This window comes from Vulpes lagopus, chromosome 1 (genome assembly GCF_018345385.1).
Source record: "Vulpes lagopus strain Blue_001 chromosome 1, ASM1834538v1, whole genome shotgun sequence".
In the NCBI taxonomy this organism is placed as follows: Eukaryota; Metazoa; Chordata; class Mammalia; order Carnivora; family Canidae; genus Vulpes; species Vulpes lagopus.
This window is the reverse complement of record NC_054824.1, coordinates 45871590-45886982: the sequence shown is the minus strand read 5'-3', so window position 1 is coordinate 45886982 and position 15393 is coordinate 45871590. Positions and strand designations below refer to the sequence as shown.

At 33.2% G+C, this 15393-nt stretch overlaps 1 protein-coding gene across 7 annotated transcripts in view; it reads left to right on the top strand.

Moving 5' to 3' along the window:
* Positions 1–15393, top strand: part of PHF3 (PHD finger protein 3) — a 77147-nt gene that overhangs the window by 50954 nt on the left and 10800 nt on the right. For all 7 annotated transcript variants that reach the window (XM_041742759.1, XM_041742751.1, XM_041742726.1 and 4 more), the window contains 6 exons: positions 5121–5430; positions 7731–7914; positions 10567–10714; positions 10797–10953; positions 12707–12823; positions 14540–14671. In XM_041742759.1, coding sequence (XP_041598693.1) covers positions 5121–5430; positions 7731–7914; positions 10567–10714; positions 10797–10953; positions 12707–12823; positions 14540–14671 — 1048 coding nt within the window. The remainder of the gene's footprint in view (positions 1–5120; positions 5431–7730; positions 7915–10566; positions 10715–10796; positions 10954–12706; positions 12824–14539; positions 14672–15393) is intronic.

Genomic DNA, 15393 nt, shown 5'->3' with positions numbered 1-15393 from the left:
TGTAATGCAGAATAGAGAGAAAACCTGTATTTCTTTTTTGAACGTTTTAGGGATTTGAAGGATTTCTTGTGAATTCTAATCTTGTGATTTTAGGATTCGGTGTTGTATAGCTTTTTGACACTGCCCGACCCTCCCCCATGTATTTTTTATTTGCTAGCTTTTTAAGAAAAGGAAAACAGGAGATGAAGTGGAGTTTGCAGCTACAAGATTATCCTGTTCAAGTGTTGAGATTGCTGTTGGAACTTCTATCAACATTGACATAAAAGAACATTATAACTTGCACATTGTAATATTATCCTTACTCATGAAAGTAAATATTAGGATGACTTTTCCCAGCACTATCAGATTACATAAAAATGAAACTTTTTAGGTAGGGACAATTTAGTAAAGTATGTTGTGTGATTATTTTGGTGTGGGAGGTGGTGGTTGGGGAGAGTGGTTGGGAGTTCCTGGGGGGATTCTGTAAAAAATAAGTTTTATGTCAACTGTTATGTCAAAGACATAATACAGTTTTATGTCTTCATTTATGATTCAGCCCATGTCCTATTTTTAGTCAGTGGTTACTCCTTATAACAACATATTCCAGTTTTTGTGTTTTATTTGAATATAGTGCTACATTTCTCCTCACATATGTGTTTTTTAAGATTTTTTTTAAGCACCTTATTCAGATATGCTAAAATGGGCCTGTTTAATTTTCAGTATTAAGGGCTGAGTGGTGCTTTTAAGTATTCTTTTAAGCCAGCACTTTTCTCTCTGCCAGAATATTCTAAAAATCATTACACTGACATATGGAATAGGAGCCTTAACTTGAATTGAGTTTCTAAAATGAAATTTGGACCTAGAATTGGAAGTCATGTTAAGTATGTTACTGTGTAGCTTTGTTGCAGATAAGCTCTTCTGATGGCCTGATCCTCAGGAGTTTGCCCAGGCTTTTTAACAATGGCTCCAAACTTAAGAACAATCAACAGTTACTTTCCTAAAATGAAGATTGAATGTTAAGCCATATTGTGGTTCCCCCACTCCCAGGCCACCTTTTGTATCTGCTCTATAAAACCTAGAGTTTATTTTGCCTCAGTGTGGAAAATGATTTAGAATATTAGATACGTAGGGATTTTGAGTTTACCCTATGTGGTTAACATGAATACTATTATAATGACATTGGAAACAGTCAATTTGGGAAGCAACATTTCACATTACTTCAATTTTGTGAATAAAGAAGCCTAAGTGATTGTTTTTTCTTTACATATTAACTAGCCTTCACTACTTTTTTGATATATCATGCTTATATATATTGAATTTACTCAAAAAATATACCTGGCATACAGCATGTAAATTTCCTATTTTAATCCATGTGTAAGACTATGAATTTATTAGGAATGGCATATCTGTAAATAATTTTCATCCATTTCATGCAGTAGCCATTTGAAAAGCTAGTGTTAATATGACATTTTTCTAACACTTGTGATAGTTTTGCTTCTGTAAGGACTATTTTAAGAACTTCGGCATTTTACACATATTACAACTGAAGTTAGCATCCTTGTCTGTGATTCCAGTTGGAAATTATATTTTTAAATATAGATTTGTTGATGGAATCACCAAATGTAATAAATATTTAACCATAAGGAACTTCTGTATATATCCTAAAGACAGTAGGTATGGACTCTTAATTTACACATCAAGCTGTTGTTTTTGCTTCCATTTATTTTCCTCATTCAGCCTTATAGCAAAGTATATTTATTATTTAAAAAAACAGGACTACTTAATACTCATTTTTAAAAAGAAGGTCTTTGGACTTATGTTTACATAAGCTAATTAGCATTTTAGAAAGGAAGAAGTGTGTCTTTTTATATTACCTATTGCAGTTTCTGGTGTTTCTCCAGGTGTTTACATTTTTAGTTTGTATTGCAGTTTCTTGCCCAGCTGTAGATATTTAGTGCATTGGATGAAATTTAAAAACAAATCCTCCATAGCAGGATGGATTCATGGATTTTTATCTGCAGATTAGATTGTTAGTGACAAAAACAGTGAATGTTTATGTGGAATAGAATCATTTTAGAAAACCGTGAATGTATATACATTCACAGTAATAGATTGTCACACGTAACAGAACTGAAGACCCATCTTGTAACAGGTGCATTATTATTGTAACACAAATCTGCTAGGAACAGGAGTTCTTAGATGTTACTTGCCTTTGTGATTTACTTTGAAGGAACTTGAAAATTTCTTTCTTTTTGGTTTATGCCAAAAAGATTAGAATTTTAGTTTTTGTCTTAGAGTCTTAGGTTTTTTATTTTTAAATTTTGTGTATGAACACTTAGCAGTAGAAGAACATGACATATTTTTGAACTCTCCCAATTAACTGATTCATACTTGCCTGGTTTACTTAACTGATCCATTGGTAAACTCCATACAACATTAGTCTTTTTTTTTTTTTAAGTGAAATATTTAACATCCAGCTTATAGTCTTTTCCTTAAGTGATTTTGCCTATTAGTAATCAGAAATTCAAGGCCAGAGTGGGAAATGGGGTAATTCTGTTAGCTATGTGATTCATACTACCCACCACACACATTTTAAAACCATGAGGAGTAATACAAAAAGTGAAGAAAATATTCTTTGTGATAGGCCTTTTTTTATAGTTCGTAAAATTTGTAGTACTTCTAATTTTTAGACCTAGAAATGATCCATATTTACATTTTTGCAAAATCAGTTTTACTTTCAAGTTGAATTAGTTTTATTTTTCCCTAGGACATGTGGAAATTATTTTTATCAGTGATTTTTCAGAATTTTATTTAACTGCATTATCTTTTTCTAAAATCCTAAGCTATTAAGATACCTCTGGAGATGGCACTAGAGATTTGCTTTTCAGAGCCTCAAGTTTCAGGAAACATTTCCAAAGTAGACTTGAAATAAAGCATGATGAAATACAATTACCTAGTGAGTTTTGTCATAAAACAACTTTCCTGATTAAGAATTTGTCATTTTTAACACGCGTTTTATTATTTGATATTTAGATTTGAATATGGGTTAAACACATAGCCATGGCCACGATGTATGGGTTTTTAAGTAGTGTCTTATTGAAACTAGTCTAGACTTGCTTTGAAGGAATCAAAATGTAGCTCTGATAGTGGAAATAAAGGGAAACAACTGCTAGCTTTCCTTCAGTATTTCAAAGAAATACATGTACCCACCCGCTCTCAAGAAATAGTTTTTATAACTTTGCAACCTGAAAGAGAAAAACTGTGCACTTGCATTTTTCCAAACTCTTTATTGGCTGGAAGATATGTATCATTGGAACATGGACCCATCTAAAATCTCCCCAAGCCTAGGTAGACCATTTTTATCTTGCAAATACCATATGGTTTGAGTTTTCCTTCTGGCTTACAAATCCAAAACAATTGTGTTTTTGGTTTTTTTTTACATGAGAAAAGGAGGTTTTCTTGTTTTGTGTCTTTTGTGCCCTCCCCCCCCCCCCCCCCCCCCATCATTTTGGGTAAGTGATTACTTACTGGATAAAGCTAGCATAGGCATTACTAGTTAGGGTAAAGAATGGTGAATCAAACACAAAGTCAATTTTCCTTAATGCACATCAGTAGTTTGATACACAATAGAAGGGTACGTGAGGAAGAGAGAAATGTGCTGTTGAGGAATGAGTATTTGCTGTGACTTTTTTCAAGACCTGGAAGGTTTGAAAGTGATTTTTTAAAAAAATAGTTTCAACCTTAAAACCTCTTAATTATTTAGAGAGTTGGCCATTATCACGCATTGTGTTACCGTAAAGCATTTTCCCATTAGGACACGGGTTTTTAAAATGAGTTTTGGCATTGTTGGGTGCCACTGTTAGCAAAATCGGCAGAAAGTCTTTAATTCATTAAAGAATATACCTGTCTTTTTTATTCTTAATCTTTCAAACATACCATGAATTACCAACCTGAAGATGAAAGGAAAATTACATGTTTAAGTGAGCTCTCTAGTTTACCTAACAGTGGGTTAAGAGCTTTTAAAAAGTAACTTATCTCTGAAGATAAGAGTAACTTATCTCTTTGTACATCTGATTTATCATTTTATTCAAAAGTAATTCCAGATAGTTCTAAGTTAGGAAAACCAGCTTTTTAGACTCCTAAATCTCGAGCCCCGTGATTTTTTTTTTCTCCATTGGTTAATGAAGTTACTTAGATAAAATGCAGTAAAGGGAAACTTTTATAAGGGGATTGGAAATTAAAGAAATTTCAGCCTGAATATTAGTACCTTCATGTTAAGATATAATGATTTTTGCTCAGAAAAACAAGTTTATTATCTAAACCATGATCAGTAGTAAGGAAGTCTGCACTCGGAAGTACGTTAAAAAAAATTCTTCAGCTTAATCACTGTGACACCATGAACCAGAATATTTTGAGCTCAAAGAGTAAATAGTGACATAGTTAAGATGGTTAATAAACAATCTGAGAGTCTCCATTATGTTAGTTGTTGAGTTGGATTTTAATTCCAATCTTTGGCATTCAAAATTATTCATTGGATAAGTGGTTCTTCAGTTTATATAGGATTTCAGATCTGTGGGGTAAATGTAATTCAACTTTCATGCATTATCTGTGATCAGATTATCATAGCTTTTAACCACCCTTTTCAGTGGAGAAATGTTACTTTATACTTGTTATTCTACATAGTATGCTCACAAAGATGAGTTACCCTTTTTTTCACTTTATGGTTTTTTTGTATTTTCTCATACTACAGGGAATATATTTGACTTCTTAAAAGTTCCTTCTTCATAGAATATTCTTTGAAAACTTGCTCCATGTTGAACCAATAGAATGGGTAAAGATGGAAAACAAATAGAAGATGATTAAAAATTTAATTTAGGGATCCCTGGGTGGCGCAGCGGTTTAGCGCCTGCCTTTGGCCCAGGGCGCGATCCTGGAGACCCAGGATCGAATCCCACGTCGGGCTCCCTGCATGGAGCCTGCTTCTCCCTCTGCCTGTGTCTCTGCCTCTCTCTCTCTCTCTGTATGACTATCATAAATAAATAAATTGAAAAAAAAATTTAAAAAAATTTAATTTAGGCTCATTTTTGACATTTTAAAAAAATATATTGAATCAAAGTTTCCCCCCCCCCCCCTTTTCCCAGGTTTATGGTTGGCTGTGGGAGATGTGATGACTGGTTTCATGGTGATTGTGTTGGTTTAAGTCTTTGTCAAGCACAACAAATGGGAGAAGAAGACAAAGAATACGTGTGTGTGAAATGTTGTGCTGAGGAAGATAAAAAGACTGAAATAGTAGATTCAGATATTTTGGAAAACCAGGCTAAAGTTGAAGTCCAGAGTGAAGATAGAACAATGGAATATGAAAAGCTTGGATTATCAAAGCACACACCGACAAACGACAAAACCAAATACATAGAAGACACAGTGAAGCACAAGGTCAAAATTTTAAAACGGGTAAGCTCGTTAATGCATTCTTTTTACTTAATTCTGTATAGTCTGGCAACTTGAAATTTCTCTTTGGGTTTCATTGTTCTAAGTGTACGTTTTCAAATTTGTTTTACCAAAAATGGATGGATTTTATTTAAAATACTTTGGCAATCTTGGTGAAAAAAACAAGGAGTGAAATCTTCACAAAATGTAGATCTTATTTCTTACAAAGTTTTGTGTAGTTTCTAGTCTCTAGGTTGGTATTTGGATTTTTTTTTTTTTTGATAGCATGTGTGTGTGATCTTGTGATATGAAAGTGGTACTAAGCTGTACATTGTGTTTGCTGAGGCACTTTTTAAAACTTTTCAGTCCATAAATATGTACTAATTCATAAGCCACATTCTACATTATTATTTTCAGGTAGAAGAATTACTTTGTCTATGTAAGGAAAAATAGACCTAATTCTTTTGACTTTGTGCCAGTGTTTGCTTAGAACCTTCACTTCATAATTTCTTTCCTAAAAAGGTTGTCAGTTTTCCCCTTATCTTTTATTTTTAACTAATTTCTAAATGTATTTTCTTTTTTTTTTTCTAAATGTATTTTCTAAACAGAAATTTCAAGATAGTCAATTGCAGAAGATTCAGTGCTTTATCGATTAAACTTCAAATTTTCATTGTCTACGTTTTTGTTATATGATTTTTCTATTTTATGATTTTCACTGTCAACATTTTTTTACATGATTTTTCTATTTTGATTTGTTATTCTTACAGTACTAGGGAAGAGACAACAGTGGCAACAAAATATATGTGGATAGTCAATATAATAACCCAAAAGACATTGAACATGAATTGGAAAGTTAGAAGGAACCTTGGAAACCTTGTAATCCAGCCATCGAGATTAAAGAATCATAAGCATGTTTTCTCCAAAATCATCTTCATTATTTACAAACTCAGTTCTTTGAGATACTCTGTATAGGACAAATCTGGATTAAGTTGCAGTTGGCTAGTCTTGTAGCATCCGGCATTTTCTGACTGCTCAGACTTTTTGAGAATCAGATTATGTTTTTCTAACATTTGCTATTCCTTTTCCTGTTGATTTGATTAGCACCAAAGTAATTGATGATTTAGAATTGAGAGATCCACTGAGAACAGTTCATAGCACATCTTTGGAACACTTTTAATTATTAACTATTAATCATCATTTCTTGGATGTAATATCTTGGCCAGTCAGAAATATAGCTCATTGTTTTGTTTAGCTAAGTTGTCTCCATCTTGTCTAAAAAGACATAAAACATTAGATGTTTGAGAAACCACTCTATTCATTCTCTATGTCAGAAAAGAAATTAAATTAGTCTGATTTTGTAAATATATGTGCCACCCAAATGAAATGATTGCTGCTTCCTTTTCTTTTTGATGATGAACTGTTGAATCTTATTTGGATTTTTCTCATTTTAGTTTATGGAATCTGCTTTCCTAAAATACTATTTCTTATCCTTAGATTTTATGTTGAACCATTTATTGAGTTCCTATTGTGTGCCAAGCATGGTACCAGACTTGGGTATATAGCGCTGATTGAAATATGTTGTTGCTCTCAAGTCTAGTTGGAGAGATAGAAAATAAATTTTAAAAAAATTAGAGGATTCCAAGTCTAGAGAAAATCAGGTTTTTTGTATGTACCGTGTCTTACAACCTATAAAAACCTATGATTATATATCATAGTGTTTTTCTGTCTTTCAAACACTGCCATGATGTGATTCATTACTTTAAAAAGTCTTAGAATTCTAGTTCACTAGAGTTCGTTGTGGTGGGTTATAGTTAGGATGAGAGTAGCAGGTATTCTGATGGTTTGTTGTACTTTATGGGAGTTAAAATTGCCAATTGATACAGTGAGACTTTAATTGAGACACTCATAGGTGGGTGTGATTTCATTCGTTTTAGGAAATAGTGAAAAACATGATACCTATTTCTCCACAATCTCTCCCTCTGTTTTCCATATCCACATAAACTAAAAGAACTCTTGTACATAGTTTTCTAATATCATTACTGGGAAAATGTTATCCATGTTTTTTAGTTTCCCTTTATAGGCTATTATGTGTTCTGCAGAATAGGTGCTTAATGTGGATTTTGAGTGGGAGAATGAGTCTCCTTTTTGCTATTGAGAGTTATTTTTGTACATCTTTTAAAAAAAACTTAAATAATTATTGGGCTAAACAATATGATATTTGCTATCTTGTAATACTAATTAGGTTTAATTCTTTTCATCCACGTACTCTTAAGCCTTGCTTTAGTAGTTTTCATTCTAATAAATTAAATACTGTTTTCTTCCAGGAACCTGGTGAAGGCAAAAACTCAGCAGACTGTAGAGATAGTGAAATAAAAAAATGGCAGCTAGCTCCTCTACGAAAGATGGGACAACCAGTTTTACCTCGGAGATCCTCAGAAGAAAAAAGTGAAAAAATACCAAAAGAGACTACAACTGTTATTTGCACAGGAGAAAAAGGCTCCAAGCCAGGTAGTAAGACTAATAAAGATTAATTATGTACTAATAAAGTTGGATTCCATATACCATCAATTATCATATTTAGGGAAATTTAGCTATTTTAATGTTTTAAAGACAATAAAAATAGCTTAGATGATTGACCTTTCTTGAAATTAAAAACCATTGCTCTAAATTCTAGGAAGTACTAATGAACTTAGTAAGAACCCTCCATCATGGCACTTACACACTAATAGGAGAAGAAGACAATAAGAAATACAAGAAATACAGCATATAGGCACTGTGAGAAAAAGTAGATGGGGTGAAGAGTAACAGTTGCAGAGAGTAGAGGGAGTTTGTTTTAGATAGAATGGAGAAGGTAACTTGTGAGTAGGATTTGAAGGGATGGTAACTTTTTTTTAGAGGACTGGGCAGGGTGCAAGCCAAAGGTTTTGAGGTAGAAATAAGCTTGGTATTTGAGGAGCACGAGAGCTATCGTGGAGTGGTTGGATGGTAATAGGAGAGAGAGAATGATGGCCAAGATAAGTTCATAGAAAATTACGTAAAAAGTTTGAGGCCATGGCAAAGAGTTTATATTTTATTCTGAATGTAATGGGAAAGCTTCAGGGTATTTTGTACAATGGAATGATGAGTTACTGTGGTTTTCCTATGAAGATTAGACTATAGGAGAATAGGAGAGAACAAGGTTAGTTAGGAGTCTGTAGTAGTATCCGAGGTAAGAAATGATGGTAGCTTGGAACAGAGGTACAATAGAGGAATGAGAGGTAGTCAGATTCTAATATATTATATAGTAGAATTGGCAGAACTTGGTGGTGGATTAGTTATAGGTAGCAGAAAAAGAGAATCTACCAGAGGATTAGATAAATGTTAATGCTATTTATTGAGAAAAACAGATTTGGGGAGGAAAATTTGAAAAATTATGTTTAGGTGTTTTTAGCCTGTTAGATATCCAGGTGAAGGTGTTTAAGTAAATCTTTGGCTGATGAGTCTGGAATTTAGAGAAGACTTCAGGAGGTAGTATATAAATAAGGGATATATCAGTGCATAGTTATTTAAAATCATAGACTTAGATATAAACAGCTATAAAAAGAGCTTGATAACAAAGAGGCAGAAGCATAGCTCTTAGGGGACATATCGGCATTTAGAAGTTAAGACAAGAAGATCCAGCAAAGGAGACTAAGAAGTGGTCTGTGGGAGACCATGATGAAGTTTGAAGGAGGAGGGGATGATCACTTGTGTCCAGGGTTTGGACATCTAATAACGTGGACACAGATCATATGTGATTTAGTGAAGTGGAAATCATTAGTGACCTTGAATAGAATGGTTTTGGTGGAGCACTGGGGATAGAAGCCACTTTACTGGAAGACTGGGAAGGGAGGAACCAGAGATACTGATTACTGTTTTAAGTAATTTTGCTGTTAAAGGGAACAGAAATGGTGTGGTAGCTAGAAAGATCTGTGAGGTCAAGGATTTTTTTTAAGGGAAATATATTTGTAAGACTACGGGAATGATCCAGTAGAGAGAGAATTTGATGATGGAGGAGAAGGAGGTGATAACCGAGGGGTTCAAAGTCCATGAAGAAACAAAAGGGGATGGGATTTACATAGAAGGGTTGGTTGTAGAAAAAGACACCAGTGTAATAGTAGGGAAAGATGACTGTGTATGGTAGAAGGGAGGATAAATGCAGGTAGGTTAGATTTGGTGATGGGAAGATGTGAATAGCAGTCATTTTAGTGAAATATGAAGTGAAAATCAAACGAGGTTGAAGTTGTGGAAGGAGGTATTGTTGATTTGAGAAGAAAGGAGAAAAAGTGTAAAATAGATATTTTGGGATGTGTGAGAGAGGAAATTTACTAGGAAACAATAAGGATTAGAACAGCAGATTGTTATCTACTTAAGATTTGTGGTTTTAAAATTAAAGTGAGATCTGTTAGCATCAGTGTTTTTCTCCAGTTGCTTTTAGCTGTTTGTAGGCTATTTGGGGAAGGATAAAGTTGGCCTTTACTGGTGCTTGTGGTTTTGCAAATGCAGATGTTTAAAGAAGAGAGGATAAAGGTGTTTAGGATGCAAGGATGTAGTAATAATGTTGGACTGTCTCATCAAAGTTGGTTATATGGGAAAATAAGAACATCAGTGGTAAAAATGATAGATTTAAGAATTGTTGAAGGGGGGCACCTGGCTGACTCAGTCAGAAGAGCATGGGATACTTAATCCTCGGGGTTGTGAGTCAGAGCCCCATGTGGGGTATAGAGATTACTTAATTAAAACTTTAAAAAATGTGAAAAAATAAAATGGGAAAAGGGTATGTATGTTTCATAGCTTTAGGGCCACTTTTTAGTCGCTTAATTTGTAATTAAAATTCATTTAAATTAGAATTTTTTAATTGATATAATTAATATATGACATTATGTTTCAAAGTGTGTGACAATGATTGGATATTTGTATATATTGCAAAATGATCACAAGAAGTCTAGTTAACATCTATCACCATACATAGATTAGAATTTTAATGCCTGAAATAATTCAGTATGGAATATGGGTTCTGATCTTATTTCTGAATAGTAATTTTTAATCAGTCAATTTTGTTTGTAAACTTACATAATGCATTAAAAAGGAAGATGACTTTTTAAAAGCAACTTAATGAGTTTTGATAATTGTTTAATTTAGGGGCTCATGAGAAGCAAGAGATAAAAAAGAAGAAAAGTGAAAAGGGAATACCTAATGTGCATGTTCCTACTACTTCTACTTCTAAGCCTTCTGCAGATCAGATCAGACAAAGTGTCAGACATTCTCTCAAAGACATTCTTATGAGAAGGTAACATGCATTATAATTATACAAAATTGAATAATATATGCCTCACATATTTGAAGAATAATTGAATTATTCTAACTTTAAGACTTACAGAATCAAATTTGAAGGTACCAGAGGAAAAAGCAGCAAAAGTTGCCACAAAAATTGAAAAAGAGCTTTTCTCTTTTTTTCGGGACACCGATGCTAAATATAAGAACAAATACAGAAGTTTGATGTTCAATTTGAAAGATCCTAAAAACAATGTAAGTGTTTTTGTTCATGTTTTTCTTCATGTCTATAGCTACTTATGCTTCAGCTTTCCTAAATACATTGGTTTTTAAGATTATAATAGATCTATAATTTATTTCTTTAAATGAGACTGTCATTTTAATAGTCTTTTGCTGCTGAACTGAGTTATGAATTCTGCATACTGGTGACTAGTGTTATAAAATGAATCTTTTAAAATGTAAAATACGACGTCTGTCTTAACCTGATTTATGTGAATTTTTCCCCTTTGTCTCTTATTTAATCCAATTTATTAAAAATACATTCATATGTATTCTTTAAAAACACTGTTAAGCCAGAATTCATAACAAATACTATATTGGTACTTCTGATCTAAATTTAAAAGCAGAGTTACACTCCTTAAAATAAATACATTTAGTAAAAAAAAAGAATACAACTTAAAACATTTTGCTTATTTATTTAAAATTTTATTTATTTATGAGAGACAGAGGCAGAGAGGTAGGCAGAGGGAGAAGCAGACTCCCTGTGGGGATCTGATACGGAATTCGACTAGATTCCAGGACCTCGGGATCACAACCTGAGCCAGAGGCAGATGCTCAACCACTGAGCCATTCAAGCGCCCCCCATGTTGCTAATTAAATATGACTTTAATTCTAAGTATCTTTTACTTGAACTGTTAATCATTTCCTGGCATTTCTTGTTTGGGACTAGAGGAAATCTAAAAGCTATGTATGTGTAAATACAAACTCCTTATATATTTGCTTAATTTTTATAATATTTTTACATAATAAGTTGGTCAATTTGTATAATAATATTTTCAGTATATAGTATGTGATATGAGGTATTTCCTTGAGGTATACTAACAGCCACTTAAGAAAAATCTACATTGTACAATCTGTTATCATGGTCCAGCGGATCAGATACTTCAATTATATAGTCAGGAAGCTCTTCTTCAGTAAGTAAACATTTATTTCCTTTAGGTTTCATTCTTGCAGTGAATTCTCTGCTTTGGAGTCCCTTCTAAGCTTGTTAGAACTTAAACATATGAAATCTTAAAAATATGAAAGACCCCACATTCAGCAAAGTTTACATTTAAATTTAAATCATATTCAGTTTATTGTTAAAAATAGAGGATCAAGAGTTTTGTAAATTCTGGAGATGTGGCTCTCAATTTTTTTTTTTTTTTTTTTTTTTTTTACACTGTAGTATGCAGTACCTAGCTATACTACAGGTTGGCTATTATGACTGAATGTGTGTTCCTGGGAATACTCTAAGAATCTATTGTGGGGGTGGTGGGGGCAGGGAACAGTCTCCATACAATTTTTGGGTAGACGTTTTAAGGATTCTGCTGGACACGTTTCTCCACTATGTGTTGATTTCATGTGAAAGGGGTATTTTGGGGCAGCCCGGGTGGCTCAGCAGTTTAGTGCCACCTTCAGCCCAGGGCCTGATCCTGGAGACCTGGGATCGAGCCAAGTCAGGCTCCCTGCATGGAGCCTGCTTCTCCCTCTGCCTGTGTCTCTCCCCACCCTGTCTCTCATGCATTTAAAAAAAAACAAAAAAAAAGTATATTTTGCTGACTTAGATGATAAGTTCTTAGAATACAGGGCAGTCAATAAATTTCTGTTGTAGATAATATATAAATCATTAAACATTTATAAATCAGGTTTCAAAATTGCATGTTTATTTATTCCAAGTTTTTATACAGCAGTTCCTCTTTATTTTGAAAATGTTTTTCTTCTCTTTCATTCTTGTTTTAAATATTTCCAGATATTATTTAAGAAAGTACTGAAAGGAGAAGTAACCCCTGATCATCTTATAAGAATGAGTCCAGAAGAACTGGCTTCTAAAGAGTTAGCTGCATGGAGGCGGAGAGAAAATAGACATGTAAGATTATCTATGAATATGTGTTTGGATTATCAGAACCTATATTTTTCAGCCATAGGGGAAAAATTATATATATACACACAGAAGTAATTTAATACAGAGTGCACAATAATACAAACTTCCTGTTCTGTGTGTCTTCTAAATTACTATCCCCCATTAATGAAGTTCTTAATTTCAATCTTTTGTTTTTCCTTATCTCTGCTGCTTTTTTCTCATTTTTTCCAATTATCAGATTATATAATTAACTTTATTTTGTTATACTTTGTAAATCAGAAAGATGGGAAAATAGGTCCATCTTAATCAGATCTGTACTTTTAAAAAATGCAATTTGACGGTATTCTGAATATTGGTAATTTTTAGCACTAGATTCAGAACGAAAATTTTATAGGTGAATAATCCCTTACAATTCAAAGTTTCAAATGCCAGAAGTTCAGAAAAACAAGATTTTTTCCCCCTTAAACACGTTAATTGATAAAACTTGATCTGAATTGTCATGTATAAATGTTCATTATACAGAAATGTTGTGGGCTTAAGTAGCTCATGAAGTCCCAGCTCAACTGAAGTGTTATGTAACATAAATAGTATGTGCACCATAGTCCATTTTTAAAACTAAAAAATTCTGGAAGTCACCAATGCCAAGAGTTTTCTTTTGGATGTTGTGAACTTTGAAATACCTTTAAAAATTAAGAGAATATGTGACTTTAAGTTATTGTGATAGTGGGATGACCACATTACTGTTTTTATTACAGTATCCTCAGAATATTAGCTTTTTTTATTCTAGGAAATACTGGTTACTTATAGTTCATGTGAATTCTTCATGGTTTACCTGTTTTTTTTTTTCCATAATACTTGTACCTCAGGCATTAAAATCCTCCATGTTGGTCTTTTGCCAAATTTAGTTTGAAGCACAAGGCCTTGATATGATGTATTTATTAATATATTTCTTTGACTTTCACCCTTTGAAATTTTTCCTTTTATTTTGAAAACAGTCTCACCTTAACTTCTTTCCCTCCGTATTCCAAATATGTGTATGCCTCTCTTCTGCTTTAACCCTGTGGCTGCAAGTACCATCTGCTTTGGAGACCAGCTTGTTCTTTCTTTAGGCCATGTATCTGGTTTCTTTCTTTAAAGATGATTTGTACTTAACAAAGGCAAGACTAATGACCAGACCCATGTTTACCTTTCTTAACACATTCTATTCTTGACTACTTTTTATTAGTTCTTGCTACACTTGCTTAATACTTTGTTGCCAAGTTTTTTCAACTAATTATCACTGCTTAGTTAGAGACAACTAAGGGGCTTCCTGATAATTTTTGGTGTTAAATAAACTTCCATTATTTTGGGAGGTGTTAAGAACATCAAATTAGGAATCTGAGGAAGGTATTTCTCATTTCCCTGGTGGCAGCTGGTAAAATAGTAAATCAGAAAGCAACTAAATACAATGTTTTAAGAAACCCTTTGCAAATTACATGGCACTTCAGTTGCTTCTGGTTAATTTACATGTGAACTTCTCAAGGCTTATGACCCCCCTCACCAAAACAGTCTCTAGCATTTGTAAGTACTCATTATATATTTATTGTTTGAAAGGTCACCTAAAATTAAAAATCATCTGTGATGTTGCTTTCATTTTTAGATAAGCTCTTATTATTTAAAGCTGTACATTTGGAAATATGTGTACTTTAATTGTGAAATGTTTCTTTAAAATATTTCCTTTAGACCATAGAAATGATTGAGAAAGAGCAGAGAGAAGTGGAAAGACGACCAATCACAAAAATAACTCATAAAGGTGAAATTGAAATTGAGAGTGATGCTCCAATGAAAGAACAGGAAGCAGCCATGGAGATTCAGGTAAAAATAATAAAATTGTCATGTTTTGTAGTGCTCAAAACTTGAAGATTCAGAAAAGATTATTTGCCTAAAGTGTACTTAAAGGTGAAAGAAGAATTTTAAGAAATACATATATTTTAAAGTAGCTCATATTATTGGTTTCACAGTTTTTTGAGAGTGTTTACAATATTGTTTCTTGTATGTAGTTATACAGACTATCTGCATCACAAGCACCTGTTAAGCACTTGTTAAAATGTAGATTCCCGGGGTCTCTGTGACTTGGTGAATTCTTTAGTAGGCCTGTCAATCTCTAAGTGCTTCTTAGGCAGACTGATATGAGAGCTTGGCATAGCTTTTCTTGCTTTCAAATATCAGTGAGGAAATTTATGAAATCTTCTTAGAGGACTTAAAGAATGAGTAGTGTTTTGAATTTTTGTTCTACTTTAGGTCATAATTAACATTTAGCATTTATTTTTTAAAGAAATAGTGAAGGAAGCACCTAGGTGGTACAATCTGTTGAATGCCTGACTCTTGGTTTTGCTCAGGTCATGATCTCAGGGTCGTGAGATCAAGCTCCATATCAGGCTCCTTGTTTGGCGTGGAGTCTGCTTGAGATCCTCTTTCCCTCCCTTCCCTCTGCTGCCGCCTGCCCCACTTGCTCTAAATAAATAAATAAAATCTTTAAAAAAGCAAAAACCTATGAATGGAATAGTTTTCATTTTAGAGAAATACCAATATGAAAT